The 16933-nt window shown below is 51.0% G+C and overlaps 1 protein-coding gene across 4 annotated transcripts in view; it reads left to right on the top strand.

Annotated features, from left to right (window-relative positions):
* Nucleotides 1-16915, top strand: part of LOC133351841 (erbin-like) — a 122056-nt gene extending 105141 nt beyond the window's left edge. For all 4 annotated transcript variants that reach the window (XM_061567401.1, XM_061567399.1, XM_061567400.1 and 1 more), the window contains 8 exons: nucleotides 421-690; nucleotides 6125-6343; nucleotides 6925-7056; nucleotides 7701-7817; nucleotides 8682-8786; nucleotides 9326-9418; nucleotides 11213-11287; nucleotides 12782-16915. In XM_061567401.1, coding sequence (XP_061423385.1) covers nucleotides 421-690; nucleotides 6125-6343; nucleotides 6925-7056; nucleotides 7701-7817; nucleotides 8682-8786; nucleotides 9326-9418; nucleotides 11213-11287; nucleotides 12782-12877 — 1107 coding nt within the window. In that variant the 3' untranslated portion in view covers nucleotides 12878-16915. The remainder of the gene's footprint in view (nucleotides 1-420; nucleotides 691-6124; nucleotides 6344-6924; nucleotides 7057-7700; nucleotides 7818-8681; nucleotides 8787-9325; nucleotides 9419-11212; nucleotides 11288-12781) is intronic.
* The last annotated feature ends 18 nt before the right edge of the window (nucleotides 16916-16933 follow it).

Genomic DNA, 16933 nt, shown 5'->3' with positions numbered 1-16933 from the left:
TCAAATAGCAACTCCATATGTAGAGGACCGCAGAGCTTTGGGGACAATTTGGTGCCGGCTTACTGCGTGGCTGCCCGTCCGCTCATCTGTGGTTCGTCGCGCCTCTGAGTCGTTCTGGCTCTTCGAGAGCGGACGGATATTATGCACGTTACCAGTTGAAATCATTATTATCATCATCATCATAACTGGCAAATCCAGGAGAAGATTCATCGCACGTACAATGGGATAACACTGAAAGCTCTGCACAGCCGGATCAGCCAACCTGCTTATTGCACGACCAATGTCTGGCCACCTTTCATCCCAAGTCCCCGATGCTCGGCATTCCGAGGAACAATTCCCGGCGTCATGGCAGCGTCGACGCACACTCGGCACCGTCGTCGCCATCGCTAACGATCTCTCCGTCTCGCCCCCCCGACCCAGGCTCATGGGCAGGGTGGCCGCCCCCAGTCGGCACGCCCGGGTCCCCAGCATCTCGCGGTGGGCGGCCGTGAGCGAGCCCCCTCGGACGTCGACCCCCGCGCGGCGGGGATGGTGGGGATGGCGGGCCCCGGCGGAGGGTCCGGGGCCCGTGCCCGCTCGGAGCACTCTCTGCTGGCGGGGCCCGCTGGCGGCTCGGGGGCCCGCACACCGCCCCCCGCGGACTGGCGCGAGCAGCTGTTGCGGCACGTGGAGAACCGCATGCTGGAGAAGGTGCGTGCGCGTGTGTGTGTGCGCGTGTGTGCTTGTGCACCTGGCCTGGCACAGGTGCCGCGGTGACGTCACCCGTCACTTAGTGGCGAATGGCGGGTATTGGTATTGGTGCACGCGTATGAACGTGTGCGTGTCCTGTGTGTATCTTGTGTGGTGCTGGCCACCAACCCCCCTCGTTTTTACCGTTGCGGCCTTCGTAGGTGCTCGCGAACTTTACTCTCGTCCCAACAGTCTGTTAAGTCTACACGGGGGGGGGGGGGGATCTTGTCTTATGTGGGGGGGGGGGGGGGGCGGTAGCGCAGCGGTTAGTGCCCTGCGCTGCGACCAACCCGGCGACCCAAGTTCGATTCCCACTCACGGCCAACATCGACGACGAGTATCTGAATCGGTCGACTTGGTCTCAAATGAGGTACCTGGTGTGGTGTGTATACATCGCCGCTTGGGGGACAACGGCGGTCGGGCATAGTGCTGGCCATCAACCCCCTCGTGTGCCGTGGCGACCTTCATAGCTGCTGCTCGCGAACAGCAATTGCCCCAACAGCCGGTTAAGGCTACACAGTTTGTGTCTTGTGTGTCGTCTCTGTGTGGGTGTGTGTCTTTGTTGGAGTTGGCCTCAGATGACACGTCCGCATGTTGATTTAATTGATTTTTGTAATGCGGTGGCAGTGGCTCAATTAGCGCTTCGACCATTGGATCATCATTGCGCACTGCCTTCCGGTCGTCAATCAATCTGATGCATGCAGGTGGATTAATTGATTATTGTAATGTGAAGGCAGTGTGTGCGATAAGGATGATGATGATGATGCACTAGTACTGGGTTCTCACAGATCCATTTTCTGGGGGAAGCTGCATGGACTGTGAGCCTCCATCGGACAGATAAGTTTCAAGTTTCATGTATTAGGTATAGCCCTGTGAGCCATTCATTCGGCTCTTGAATCGGGTGCAACCACAACAAACAAAAAAACAAAAACATGAACAAGAAAATATCTTAAAGTGACTAAGTGCAAACAGAAAATCCAAGAAAAGACAGCTAAATATTGCAGAAAAAGCACCGTACACCAACACTGTGCAAAAATCCCAGTGGGATGCAAGTCAAACAACAACAACCACAAGACAACTTAGATTAAGGCCATCAGTCTAACTCTGTACTACAACAAACAAACATGGCCAAACCGAAAAACTTTTCAAAAATCACCAAAATAAAGCCATAGAAGCTGGAGCGTTTGTTGTAGTGCGGTGATGAGCGCATTCCGGTTTCTCAGTGGGTCTTTGTGAGTCTTTGAGTCCCTTATGAGTGAACGGGGAACGCTGTTCGAGTCCACGGGTCTCTACGTGAAAAAAAACACCGATGACGAATCATCCACCACCAAACACGTTCCAGTTTCTCGAAGAATACACCCGCACACTTCGCCTGAAACTCTCAAACCCGAGTTTGTAGCCTCCTCAAGCTTTAGCCACGGGCCACCACTGGTCTCAAACCCCACACTGCGAGTGGCCACCCCCACCCAGAGTCCTCGCCGTTGTACACGTGTGCGACTCGGTACCTTTTAAATGTTTTCAGTTCCTCATTGAAACCTAAGAGGCCGCGTCATCAATGAACCCGGGCGACCTCCGGCAGCGGACTTGGCGGAGGGTGGGGGGGGGGTGGCGCTCTTTGCCTACGGCGCCAGAGAGAGCCTCGGGCTCGTGCGTCGCAAGGAAGGTTTAGCGGCGCAAGCGACGCCCTGGGATTTTTGAACCGTTGTCGGTGCGGTATACCGGGCGGCGAATGTGGGGGGGATGTAGTTCGAGACTAATGCGTAGCGGAGGACTTGCAATTAATGCTTTTGCCACGCAGTAATGTGTGTGTGTGTGGTTAACGCAGAATTGAAGCCTTGGAAGAGGAATCTATTTTGGTGTTTGATCATCTTAACACCTGTTTTATTGCCTGTTCTTATTTTTCATCATATTGGACAATGGCAAAAAGGTCCCATAGACATGTGACAATAATGTGTCCACATGTGAACACATCATCCCATCTCAAGATGTGACCACATCATCTCATCTCAAGATGATGTGCAAATAAGAGCTTGTGCCCCTCTAAATATCTAGAGAAAAGGGGGTGGGTGGCTGTGATTTATTTAATTAGTGTAGGGATTGATGGGGTATAATTTTACAGGGCAGAGAGGGCTTTAAGCAGTTGGCATGGGGTGCAAATATGAAGACCCTTCATACTAACAGTTACGTGCAGAAGAGATCATTCAAGTCTTAAGCCTGTAATTTAACCGGGGGGCCGGTGGAACATCATGAGGATGGGAAAATCTAATTTGGTAATCGACTCTGTGCTAGGTTGGGAGTTTAGTGGAGCACGTCCACGCGACTGCAGTTGTGGCGCTCGCCGACCGTCGGGCTCTCGGTGCCGTGGCTAAGGCTGTGACGGCAAGGGTAGTTCGTACGTGGAACTTCTTTTGCACCGTACCAACCGTGCGTATCGGAGGTGCGGCGCAGTGTACAGAAGCACTTTATCGAGGTCACCGTTAGCGGTAAGCCACGGCGAATCGACGCCCGCGCGCCTATCAATTGTCAACCCGGCGACTCGATGGCAATTAGCGGCGGTCCGCGAGACGTTGAGAGGGTTGCACGTACATACGTTGAACTTCTTTCGTACTGTACGTAGCAAACTGTGCTAAGAGGAGGTGCGGGGGAAGGACAACAAACTAAACACAAGAAGCAGTTCTGAAGAAATGAGTTGATGATTTAAAAGCGCATAGCTCCAGTGGCTTCCTAATATCGGAAGGAAGAGCGTTCCAGACGGCCGCAGAAGCGCACCTGAAAGCGCCGCGCGATGCGGTGACCGTCCTTGTTCGATGGTGAGCCAAAAGCCGCTGCTGTGCGGATGACCGGAGTTCGCGTGATGATGGTTTATGTGCTCCTCGACGAGGTCAGCGAGGTTTTGCGATTCATTTGTGGCAAGCACTTGAATGCGAGTGGGGGGTTGGCGCTGTGTTTCCAGCTGTGTGTTTGCACGCTGGAACACGCACACACACACACGCCCTCCCTCGCTTGCATCGACCGCCACCTAGTGCCCCGTCGCGTGCGCACGCACGAGGTGCGGCGGTTCAATCGTTTGTTTGTCGACTCCGAATTAGAATATTTATTCTTCATACTGGAGGAATCCGATGAGCGATGTAGCTCTTTTTCACAGATGGTCCAATAGGGGTGAGAGCCAGTTGAGGGTGCATCTCTCTTGCAGGGGAGACCTGGCTTACAAAGCAAATGCGAGTTGAAAGTAAAAATGTTGTTGGGGCAAGTGCTGTCTTGTCAGCGAGCACCTATTAATGACCTACGGCATTCAAAGCGTCGGTACGGCCAGCACCACATTCACAACCGCCTTTGTCTCCCCATTGCGAGATGTTGACATTCCGCATCAGGTGCCACATTCATGGCTTGGCACTGAATGTTAGCCATGACCGAGAATCGAGCCACCGTTCCCCCCGCCACACACACACGTGTACAAGCACACACATGCACAGACAACTACAACAACAACCGCCAATCGCCACTAAGTGGCGATGACGTCACCACGGCGCATGTGCCACGCGAAGTGCACTTTGAGGCCATCACGTTAAGTGTGGCGGTCTTGCTGTCAGGAGGTCATGGGACAGACCCGGTGCCATGGGTTAATTCCACAGAGCCAAATATCCCCCATATAGCCTTAACAGACTGTTGGGGCAAGTGCTGTTAGCGAGCACCTATGAAGGCCAGCACGCCACATGAGGGGATGGGTGGAAAGCACCATGCCGGCCGAATTTATCTCCCTCATAGCGATGTTTACACACTGCACCAGGTACTCATTTGCGGCTGAGTCAACATACAGGTGGGCCAGGACCGGTTCGGCTAATTGTCACTGGTTTTAGCCGTGAGCGGGAATCGAACTCGGGTCGCCGGTTTCGTAGTGCAGCGCGCTAACCGCTACACCATCGCTCCCCCCACACACGCGCACACAAACGCACGCAACACCCATCAGTGTACCGCCAGCCTCCATCGATCACACTGTCAGCCATGCTTCACCCCACTCACCGCCAAGAGCACATGCCAGCCACAGCCCTCCCTCTCATGGCTCTCTCCCCCTCCCGTTCGTCACGACCACACCAGAATAACGAAGCAGGGCGATTGTTGTGGTTACCTTGACCTAGATATATATATATGAAATATATAAATGTTAATATTTTTAAAGGAATACTGCAAAATGGTATCATCCAGTAACACCATGAAATAGTCCCGTGTCTCTGCTTGAAGAGATGTATGTCCCAAAGGGCTCTCATCTGGCTCTGAGTTCACGTGTCTCTGTCTCTGTGTACTCGGGCGTGGTGCTGGCCACCCACCCCCTCGTGTGCCGTGCCAGTCTTCAGAGGCGCTCGCTAACAGCACTTGTCCCAGCAGTCTGCTATGGCTATATGGGGGATCTTTGTCTGGTCTGTGTGCTCCCCCGCTGGAAAAGTGGGGAAGCAAACGGGTGGTTAATCTGCCAGTCGACTCTAGTCAGTTAACCCCTAACACCTGGGTCTGTCTCGTGACCTCCTGCCAGCAGCAGAGAGACTTCGACACTTCACGTGACGGCCTCGACGCGGCACGTAGCCTGGTACAAGCGCTGCGGTGACGCCACCGTCACTTTGTGGCGAATGGCGGCCGTGTTTGTAATTCGCTGTCAGTCGCTGCTCACCTACCGCCACGTGACGTGGCTGTGGTTTTTTTCGAAGTTGTCGCTGAATAAAGCTGTAAATTCATCAGGCAAGTAAGCAATGTAGTGCTTCAAAAGGGCACGGAGTGTTTCAGTATAATTTGCAAAGCACTGCTCTTCACATTTGCGCGATGGACATTCCGTGGAATTGGATTAGCAATGATTTGAGCTTGTCCCAGGGTGGAAAGTAATGGCTCAAAAATGTCCAATTATGGAGAATAATCGTACGTGCCACTGTAATAATGACATTGGATATGCTGCTGATGACGATGATGATCCACCGTTCGTTATTAACTCGATCCAAAAGTACCATGCGCGTTATGCGAGTACCTTTACGAGCGCATCTGCGCCATCCGCGACGCGACCCGCCCGTCGGCGATGCTGCCAGCCAATCGGAGGAGGCCCTACGCCAAAATTGTTGTTTGCGTGCGTTGCCACCCGACGACAAACGTTACGTTCTGGACAATTTGATGTAATCAAGTTAATGAATCTTAACGTTTATATATATTTATAAAAGGATCTGGGTTTGAGCTGATATTTGGTGCCACCCCTATTATTATTATTATTGGTGAATCCAGGGCCCCTTGAGCTGCTTGGGTGACCTGAACGTCCACGTGGTTTGCTCGTGCCTAGCGCCACCAACTGCCGCTCGTCCTTCACATCGTCCGTTCCCCGCCCTGATGCCGCTGTTTCTTCTCTGCTGCGCTCCTCCAGGGTTCTCCGGGGATGCCAGGCAGCCCCTTCGACCCAAGCGGTGGCGGCCCCCCTCGCGGGTGGGGTACGGTTGGCCGCGGCGACGGCGCGGGCGGCGGTGGAGGTGGTGGCGGAGGGGCGGCCAACTGGGCCACGATGGGCCACCCCAGTGGCGGAGGTCACATGACGGTGGACGGACCGGCCTACGGAGCGCGACAAGCCGCACGCGACTACAACCGGGTGAGTGCGGTGGCCGTGGCGGTGGCACAAAGCTGTGGGCCCGCTCTGGTCGAGGCAAGGGTCGGTGGATCGCATAGAGATTTGTCTAGGCTTAGGCGTGTTATTAGAAAGTTGAAGCTGCACTCTCTTAGGGGCCAACCATCCAAATTATTTTCTTACGTATTGTAATTTGTTCAGGGGTGTCGATGTTGAGGGCTGCTAGCCACGAGAGGGCTTCAGGAGAGACAGAGAGAGTGTAGTTTTGCTCTTCCTCCGCTGAAGGCGCGCAGACCACATTGGTTGACTCTACAGTCCGTAGTTTGGGTGGAATGGCCAACCACATAAATTGGCTCAAAGGAATTGGATTTTTTCCATTCGTGTGGAAGCGGTTGAATGGCCGGCGCATTGGTCAGCCAAGTGTGCGCTCCCAACCCAGGCACTATAATTTCGATTCCCAACCACGTCCAATATCGGTGGTGAGTGAGCGACATCTGAACTGTTCCTGAACCCTTCTGCCTTCGCCAACTCGCGCTGACCGTCATGGCGAAGTTCGTCCAGGATGTCGGGCTTGTAACCCAGAATGTCTCGTCGGTCGCGTGCAGTTCCCGTCCCAGCCGCTGCTCGGTGGCCCTGTGGGAGGATGCGAAGACTCGTACGGTGCCGGGGTCACCGGGGTCACCGGGGTCACCGGGACCCTGAGCCGCAAGGACGTCCCGCCGGAGACGCTCAAACCGGTGCGGCGCACCACACCATGTCGTTGTGCCACATCACGGCAACCCACAAAGACGGCCACCGCATCGCGCGCTTTCAGACGCGCTTCTGCGGCCGTCTGGAACACTCTTGCTTCCGATATTCAGAAGCCAATGGCGAGCTATGCACTCTTAAATCATCTAGATTCACAAACTCATTTCTTTGAGTACTTTTTTTCGTTTGTTTGTCCCCCCTCCCCGCGCACCTCCGACCAGCATGGTTGGCTATATATGGTGCGAAAGAAGTTTAACATACATACACATAAATGTTTGTGTATGTATGTTGAACTTAGAGTTGGGTGGCAGAGCGTGGTGTGTATGCTTGTTGAACTTTTTGTAGCGTACGTCACAGCACGTCGGCGTCGCGTCACAATCCACGCGTCAAGCCGTGCCACGGCGTGACGGTTCCACCACCACACCACGCCACACCGTGCCACGCCGTGCCCCACCACGCCATGCCACACCACACCGTACCACGCCGTGCCCCACCACACCGCGCCACACCACACCGTGCCATACCACGGCGCGACACAACGCAAAGTGGCACACGGCGCCGCCAGTTGGGCATAGGAAAATCTGTTCTCTCTGTCTCGCCCTCGCCCGTTGCCCGGCTTGTGCCGGTGGTGCAGCTCTCCCTACCCAACGGGGCGCCCTACCGAGGCCCGTCGTCCTCTCAGATGGTTCGCCACCCGTCCCGCGAGGAGCTCATCGACTTCCTGGTGCAGAGGCAGACCATGCGCACGCCGGTACGTACGCTTGTTCCAACGACCGCTGGCTCCAACACTCGCTGGATCCAACACTCGCTCACTCCAACACTCGCTCACTCCAACACTCGCTCACTCCAACACTCGCTCACTCCAACACTCGCTCACTCCAACACTCGCTGGCTTGTTCACACACTCGCGTGCGCTCATTCACCTGCTCGCACACTTGCATGCTCACTCACATTCTCACGCTGTTCTTTGCACACTCGCTCACACTCTCCACACTCGCTCGCTCGTTTGTGCACACACACACACGCTTCCTCGCTCCCTCATATGCTGACTGTAACTTAATTTGTAATTGTACTATGATCACTCGAGATATAGTGTGCCTGAGCTGATTGCGCGACAGGGAATTTATTATTTAACATCGATTTATGTTTGTGCGGTGCTTTCGATTTCAATAGTTTTTGCTTCAATTTTTATTTGCCTTTATCATTTTGGAGACCCAGATTACTCTTATACATGAGACTAACCCTAGTCTCTTGAGTTCTCAGCTGGTTTAAACAAGAATAAACTCACAACGTGAACTAACGCACCTACCCATTTGCTCGCCCACTCGCTCGCCCACTCGCTCGCCCACTCGCTCACCCCAAGAGGCTGATGACGTCTCAAGCAAGTGTGCTTTGCTTACCTTATTTTGTTGTGATTTTCTTACCACTTCCCTACACTTTGCAACTCCTATCGTTGTCTTCCTATTGTGTTCTTGTAATTTTCTGACCCACCCCCCTACATGGGGGGCGATGTGTGAAAAAAGAGCTTGATAGCTCATTGGATTTCTTCAGGATAAATATTCTGATGATTCTGTTGTCCCCCCCGGCCCCCGCCCACCCGCTGTGACCGCTGCAGACGCAAGGCCTGCAGGTGCTGCACAGGGTTCCCAGCAACCCCCACTCCAACGGCTACCACGCGGAGCAGGTGGTGGCGCGGCGACCAGAGGGATACGCGGAGGAGGCACGGCGGCATTTCCACTCGGCTCGCACACCTCCACTTTAGACTTCGCCGTCGCCGCCGTTGTTTTGACGTTCGTTCAACGTCGTCGTTCAACGTTCGTTTGACGTCGTCGTTCAACGTTCGTTTGACGTCGTCGTTCAACGTTCGTTTGACGTCGTCGTTCAACGTTCGTTTGACGTCGTCGTTCAACGTTCGTTTGACGTCGTCGTTCAACGTTCGTTTGACGTTCGTTCAACGTTCGTCGTTTAAAACCGCGTTTTAAACTCGGGCGCCGAAGCATTTTATGCACCAGCTCTGTCTTGTCTATCCGTCTGTAACGGAGGCGCACGGTAACTCACGAAGACGATGCGTTGTAAATGAAGTTGTAGTGTAAAGCTGCATTGCTGTTAGGGGGCTTGCGCTCGTGAAATCGGCCGCATTGATGAAAAAAAAACCATACAAATTATACAACCTGCTTTGGCCTTTAGTCTATTTTTTTTTATGGAGTCATCACGTTTTAGTTATTTCTCCTTTGAATAAATGAACGAATGTCGCTGCAGGTGGTGGTGCTCATTGAGAAGAACCCGGGCCTGGGATTCAGCATCTCTGGGGGCGTCGGAGGGCAGTCTGGCCCCTTCAGCCCTTCCAACATGGTACGCTCCGCCCTCTAGAAACATCCCTACGAGTTGCCCACTGGTGGGGGGGGGGGGGGGGGGGGAGAAACCTGTGAAAGATAAGCGGAAAAGTTGTAAAAAGTGTGCAAACTAAATAATATTTTTTCTGTTCTTGGAGTTGATATGTAAACTCCTTTGTCAAGGCTCTCTCCTCCTCCCACCCAGCTTAAAATACGCTGCCAAGCTTAGCAGTGTTCATTAGGACGCTGTCTTTCCGACAGCTTTGTTTCTTCACCTGAGGACGGCTGCTTGCGTTGTGGCCGAAACTTCGTGAGAATTTCATTTTATTACGTTTTATTTTTGTTATTTTATTATTTCCCTTCTACGTGACTTTACCGAAAGAACCAAGAATATGAATCCCTGCAGTCACGAAAGCTTTAAATCGAAAAATATTTTTTCTAATGAATTTCAACACCCGCCGTATTAGTTGGGGTCTTTACTAGTAGGCACGCGGGTGCCAGCGTGTAATCTAGCAAAACTTTCTCTGAACACAAGTATCGCCCCACTCAATCTAAAAACTTGACAGTGGGTGGTGATAGTGGTGATGAAACACAATGCAAACTCACTTCATAGCCGAATGAGAGCCCGTTGCTGAGAAAAGTCTCTGTTATAATGGAGCCCTTGTTTACAAAAGCAAACGATTAGGAGTGGCGTTAGGGGTCAAATAGCGCTGAGCCGGCAACAATGAGGGCATGGGTTTGAATCCGGGCTAAGGTCGCTTGCCGCAAATGAACCACGATACCTTGCTGATCTCGTTAAGGAGCATAAACCATCATGCATAGACCGATCATCCTCGCAGCAGCTTTTGGCTAACCATCGAGAAAAGACGGTCACTAAATCGCGCGCTTTCGGATGCGCTTCTTCGGCCGTCTGGAAAGCTCTCTTCCTTCCGATATGAGGAAGCCCCACTGGGAGCTATGAACTTTTAAACCACCTAGATTGACATACTCATGTTTATAGAACTGATGTTTGTGTTGTCTCCTTCCCCTGGACCTCCGGTTAGCACGGTTGGCTACGTACGATGTGAAAGAAGTTCAACATACATACACACTCATGTTCTCACCCGTAAATAATACCACCTATAAAGGTTATGACGATGGCGGGGATGATGAAAGTGATTGTTGTGTTTACAGTAGTGGTGGTTGGCACAGTAGGGGGCACAAATGGTGCATCGGCCAGTCATCTCAGTCAGTCGACCCATGGCACCTGGGTCTGCCCCGTGACCTCCTGCCAGCGTGCGTTCAACACTTCACGTGGCCTCAACGTGTACATAGCCTGGCACAAGCGCCGTGGTGACGTCACAGCCACGTAGTGGCGAATGGCGCTTGTTATTGTTGGGGATGTTGGTGGTGATGATGGTTAGGAGCGTAGTGGAGCGGTTAGCGCGCTGCGCTACGAATACGGGGACCCGAGTTCAATTCCCGCTCATGGCCAACACCAGTGACGATTATCTGAACTGGTCCGGGACCTCCCCTAGGTCAACTCGGCCTCAAATGAGCAGCTGGGGGTGGTTTGTAAACATTGCCACTCGGGAGACAAAGGTTGCGGTGCTGGCCACCCACCGCTTTCGTGTGCCGTGCCGGCCTTTATAGGTTGCCCGCTAACTAACAGCACTTGCCCCAACAGTCTGTTAATGGGCCATCCGGGTGGGTCTTTTTCTTTGTCCTTGGTGGTGATGGCCACAACAATGGTTTTGATGATGGCGCCTGATGCTGGGGTGGTGGCAACAGGCTGATTGTCCTTTCGGTGTCACCTCCCGCGACCTTTGTCCAGGGCATATTCGTGACGCGAGTGCAGCCGGACGGCCCTGCCGCCTTCCTGCTTCGCCCAGGGGACAGGATCGTGAAGGTGAGATTGTGCAGCAAGTCGACACGTCCGTCGGCATCGAGCAGGCTGCTTAGACGAAAACATTTTCATCGGAGCGATGCACAATGCAGGTTTATTGGGTTACGTCGCGTAAAAATATAAATCTGACGTTAAACCCGCCACCAGCCGACACGGCCAATTGGTAAGGTTTGTCACGTAAACAGAACGTGGCCAATTCATTACTAGTACAGCACACCGGTGAGAGCAAAGCCACAACATTTACAATCTGAGTACGATGTTTCGCGAGTAAATACAACTGGCTTCATCAGGCAACAGCCAGATCTGTGGAGAAATCCTCCTTAAATAGAGGGGGAGATGTGGTGACGCAATCTCCGCATCTTTTGTGGAACGCCAGTGAAGACAACGGCTTAATTTGCTTAATTTGGAGTTCCTACAATTTTCTGGCGTGAAGAAAAGTACCCTCCCCAAAGACGTTAGTCAGTTTAACACGTAGGCTTTCTCAACCAATATCATTCATAATACAAGTTTTTTTGGGTTAGGTCATGTAAATATATATTAATGTTCTTGGTTCTTTCGGTAAAGTCACGTAGAATGGAAATAATAAAATAATAAAGTAAAACATAAAAATATATAATAATAAAATAATGTTTTTTTTTATTACTTACCTTCTACGTGACTTTACTGAAAGAACCAAGAAGATGAATCCCTGCAGTCACAAAAGCTTCAAATCGAAATATATTAATGTGTCGTTAAACCCGCCACCACCCGACGCGCTCCTCTGTGGTTATCTGGCTTGTCCACCTGAATGTGCAATTGTAATCAAATGAGCGCTGTCTGGTGCGCCGCGCGATGTTGTGCGTCACGTGGACGGACGTTGGGTGACGTCGCGTTACGTCCGTACGTGTGACCACGAATCCATATCGCTTGTGTCCCAAGTCTCTCCTTGTCTCGTTAAACTCTTCTTTCATCTCATTAATCTGAACCTCTCTCTGTGACTCGCCGACCCATTGCTCGACGGGCCACTCCAAAAGCCTTCGCGGAGCCAAATCTGGCTCCACAGGTCATCAACGGAGAAACCCCTGACCTCCTTCGCCAATGAAAACAAACTTTTGAAGTGTTTGATAATAAACGGTGATTGGTCTACGGAATTCGCACAACCTCTGATAGTCATGTGACCCGTGTGTGATCTGATTGGACGTTGCTTTCACATTTGTCCACCTACCTGACAGTGCAGTCTAAAAGGCTGAATGTCGGGCTTGTCATAATAATGCCTTGATTATGTGATCTAAAATGTTTAATTCATACGCTCACAATTAAACGCATCAAACTGTGTGTAAGAATATATTGTTCATGTTATGTGCAAACCACTGAACTGCTGGGGGAAAGGGGGTCGGTGTGGTGAAGGGCGTGAATCATCACTGGTGTACTATACACTTCGTAAAACTAATAAGGGTGTCCGTCTTTTGTCTGTGTGTGCGTTGCGTGTGTTGCTTCGTCACATGGTGCGCTCGCCAGGCCAACGGCTACAACTTTGCGGACGTGGCGCACGAGAGGGCCGTTGCGCTGCTCAAGGGCCTGGAGAACCCGGTGGAGTTGGTCGTGCGACGCTAGCGCCCGGATGCGTCGAGGGGAACACACGTGCCTAAACCACACCTCCTCCCTCCCCCTTGCTTTCCCCCTGCCACTACCCCCCCCCCCCCCAGAAGTTCGTCGGTCATTTATGTTTTTTATTCTGGTGTCGGTGCCTGTGTGAGGAAAAGTCGCAATAGCAATAATACTGTTTGCTTCCATATCAGCCGTTGCTGTTCAACAACGGTTTTTTTTTTAAGATATATATGTTATATATTATTATAGAGTGATGATTGGACGCAGCTCGGGCGACGGACACTGGGTGGAGTGGGGGGGTCGGATGTCAGGAGCGAGGAGAACGGCAGACATTCCCTCCCACTCCCGGCACGCCGATGAAGAAGGGAGCTCGCTAGCGAACGACGTTCCTGCGTGAACACTCCTGTCGCCACGCTCTTCTGTCGCCTGGTTTCTTCTGTCTGTACGGCTCGGTACACTTGGGGCGATCTTGACCGGAAACGCGGTCCACCGCGGGAAAGTCTGGCAACTCGGTACGGCTTTGGCGTAGAGTCGATAAGAGTTTTGTCGAGGCAGTGAAAAAACGGAGTTTGTTGAAAAAGTGTGTTTGTGATGAGAAAAAAAAATGGGTGGTCTACTGATGTGAGCACGTGCTTTAGTTTTGGTAGTCGTGTAACCTCGTTCTGTAATCTTAAGACAAATGATTTGGTGATGCTGCTGCTGCATTATCAGCGGCGCACGAGCACAATAAAAAAAAAACTCAACACCTTCGTCAATAACACTGCCTTAAAATGAAATGTATATTTAAGGTGGTCTTTTGGCCAATGGCCCTTCTTCGTAGTAACTTAAATTGTGCTATATTTGTTAATTGCCTTTGTGAAAGTTAAAATGTCCTGTTTTATGAGCTATGAAGAAGGGCGACTGCCCGAAACATCACACATTTTATATATATGTTTTTTCCTTTCAAGGCCAAAGGGCCACAGTGCTAATGACCAATGTTTTGAGTTTTTTTTTTCTCTCTTTCCATAACCTTATTAAAATTTGAACTTCCAAATTGCCTACTTGAGGGGAGCAGTGATCAGGTATTGTCACCATATTTGGGCAACTGATGATTTTTTTCCAACCCCCTTATACAATAACACGTCGCGCAGCCAACTGTTGCTGGCTACGTCTGCCGTAAAGCAAAACGAAGGGGGAAAAAATGCCTCTGTGTACCCCCACTGATCTTTCGTTGTCGAAATCAACCAGCAAGGTTCGTCAGCTGGTCCCCGGTCTGCCGGAGTGTCCCCGAGGTCCGCTTTAAGTGGAGCCCCCCAGTGTATGTGTGCTTGCGCGTGCCTGTGCGCGTTCACGCGGATTGGATGTATAAAATGTTTAAGGCAGCAGCACACGATGAACTGTGGGATTCTAAGCGTCTGCAAAAAAAATAAGTAAATAAAAAAAGGCCAGGCCTGTGGTGGAGGGTAACGGTCACACTCACTGTGAGCACAATTAAAGCGAAGATTAGTATAAATAGCAGCGGTTAAGACATTACTGATACTGTATAGTAGTTTCGTTGTTGTTGCGTGTTTATTTTTTAAAACTTTATATATTCTGGCAAGCAAAATAATTAACATCAATTGTTTCTTACTGTGATAATTTCTCCTCTCGAGGGCATCATCGTGTATATAAAGTTTGCATTAACAGCAAAAACTAAAACATACACGCAACGTTTGGCCCAGGACACGAATATCTCTTGTCGTCGCCTGCCCTAAAACTGCTGCGTTCCCCTCGGTTTGTCTGATCGAAGTTTTTCAAAGCCGATCAAAAGTAACGGTCGGGCTTGCCATTCACTACGGCACTCCGCCGACATCACTGAATCGGATCGGCATTGCTTGCGACGTGCAGTCAGGGCACGCATCTACAAGGCATATTCGTTGGGCCGCGTCCGTCTTTGAGTCGGTTTGATGGGTTTGGGTGTTTGTGGGGGGTGGGGGGGGGGCCGTTGGTACTCGGCACGGAGGCGCCCGGTCCGAGCCGAGCTCCCAACGCGCCGCCGATGTGGTGCGTGCGGCACCGGTCCCTTGCGGCAAGCTGCACGCGATCGACTTGAGATATAAACACGAGGGGGGGGGGGGGGGGAGGTTGAGACGGGCGGAGCACCAGATATGACGGGTGGCTCGGGAGGTCCCGGTGTACGTTGGGTATAAAAATCTGGGGGGGGGGGGGGGGGGGGCAGCTGAGCCCTGCTACGTCTTATCGTCGTCTTCTTCTTACGGTACTTCGGATCTACTGCGTAACCGTGCAAGGAGCGCAGCTGCATGCACGGCGGACATTCTCATATCAATCGTGGTTCCGCAAAAAAAATAAATCCCCCATGCCTGCCACGCGCTAGGATGGCGGTGCCCTGTATGGCTCCGGTTACCAAGTCCGTAACACGTGCTGCTTCCCAGTGACCTGGAAAATATTCGGTGAGAAATGAAGCCGTGGCCGAGCTTCGGTTTGTTTGGGGGGAGCACGGTTGGGGCGAGGCTGTTTGGGTTTCACTGGTGCCCGTCGTGATGGATGTTTTTTTAACAAATAGAGTAATCGATTCTCCACCGGAGTTCTGCAAAACTTGGCCATGGTCTTGTCACGCCCTGTGGGATTGGATGACTTGTTCTGCCCTGCAAGTTGAGCGACATTCCTAATATAATGAAATTGGGGACTATAATGCAAAAATAAATAGCTCAATTGTTGTGGTCACAGCAATGTGGATGAATGTACTGTCAGTATAAATAGGAAAACAATCGAATTATGTGACAAGAGTGGACAGGCCTTGTAAACGTTACAATACGGTGCATATCGACTCAATCTCATGGCTCGGGACATCTTGAAGGAGTGTGGCGCATGTGTTTTCAGACGCAAGTTTCTCATTCCAAGTTCAGTAACGAATGCCTGTTGAGCCATCGTTAAATCAACGCGAGTTCGGTAGCGAGTGTCGGGAATACCCGATCATCGAGTCTACCCGATGAGACGAGAGGCATTTTTAAATCACCAAGGGCTTGAGTAATGCGATCGTCGTCTGTTTGTTTGCTACGAGCTTTGGTAAAAGGGCGGTTAAGCGAGACATCAAGATAATGCCCCACGTTTTTAAAGCACCGTTTTAGTTCCCATTCAGTGCAAGGGGAATCATGTGGCAGGAGGACAAGGGAAAAGTATGTGAAGCGGGGGGAGGGGGGGGGCAGTGGATGGAGCGGCAGGAGAGGTGGTCGTGTAGAGTCTTGTCTCTGGTCTTGTTTTGTCCTGCTTTTGACAAGTGCCTTCGACAAGTTTGCCTGTCCACGGACGAGGAGAGCAATATTTTTGAAAGAGCCAAAATGATGTACACTTGTTGCTTAAACAAAACAAACGAATTTGTCACGTTACGTTTTTGCAGGTCGAGGGATGTTTGAACGGATTTTGTACTGGAATTAGAAAGTTGTAAAATGAATTAACCCTGCCTGATGAAGAGCTTTCCCAGATGTAATTCGGTGTATTGGGGTAGTACCAAAACGGCCTGCTTTGCATTTTTACACCCAAGATTTTATTTTGTCGTGAGTAGAGTCGCTAACCTGTGTAACTAAAGACCTGTGGGTTGCATCGGTCGTTCCACTCGCTTATTTCAAGCTCTCCACCACGCATTAACGTTTTTTCTGATGTACATAACAAGATGTGATTTTAACCGTGTATTATATTGACGCTTTGTTAACAGGGGTATTGTATCGCAGGGTGCAGTTTTATAATCACGGAGGGGTTTTTATTATTTACAAATTTGGCTGCTGACACTAGCGTTAATGGAGCACATGCATCAATGGTGGTCATTTGGTGAATTAATGAATAGACTTGCGGATATCACGTAAAACCCATTCTTAGAGATGTATGCCTACTCGTGTTTACGTCCATCGTTTTACCTAATCATTTGTACAGGGGAAGCTGGATTTAATGTTCTTTTTCTAATATCTTTCTGGGAACAGGTGTTTTTTTTTGTCAAAGCTGTACTGTAAAATTTAGAAGAGGAAAAAAAAATACAGATGTACAATAAAACATTCCACTGGGAAAAATTGCCCACATTTGCTGTCTGTG

This window comes from Lethenteron reissneri, chromosome 39 (assembly GCF_015708825.2).
Source record: "Lethenteron reissneri isolate LAM-NWPU_2019-01 chromosome 39, ASM1570882v1, whole genome shotgun sequence".
NCBI lineage: Eukaryota > Metazoa > Chordata > Hyperoartia > Petromyzontiformes > Petromyzontidae > Lethenteron > Lethenteron reissneri.
Note: the sequence above shows the minus strand (reverse complement) of the source record. Positions and strands in the feature narration are given on the sequence as shown.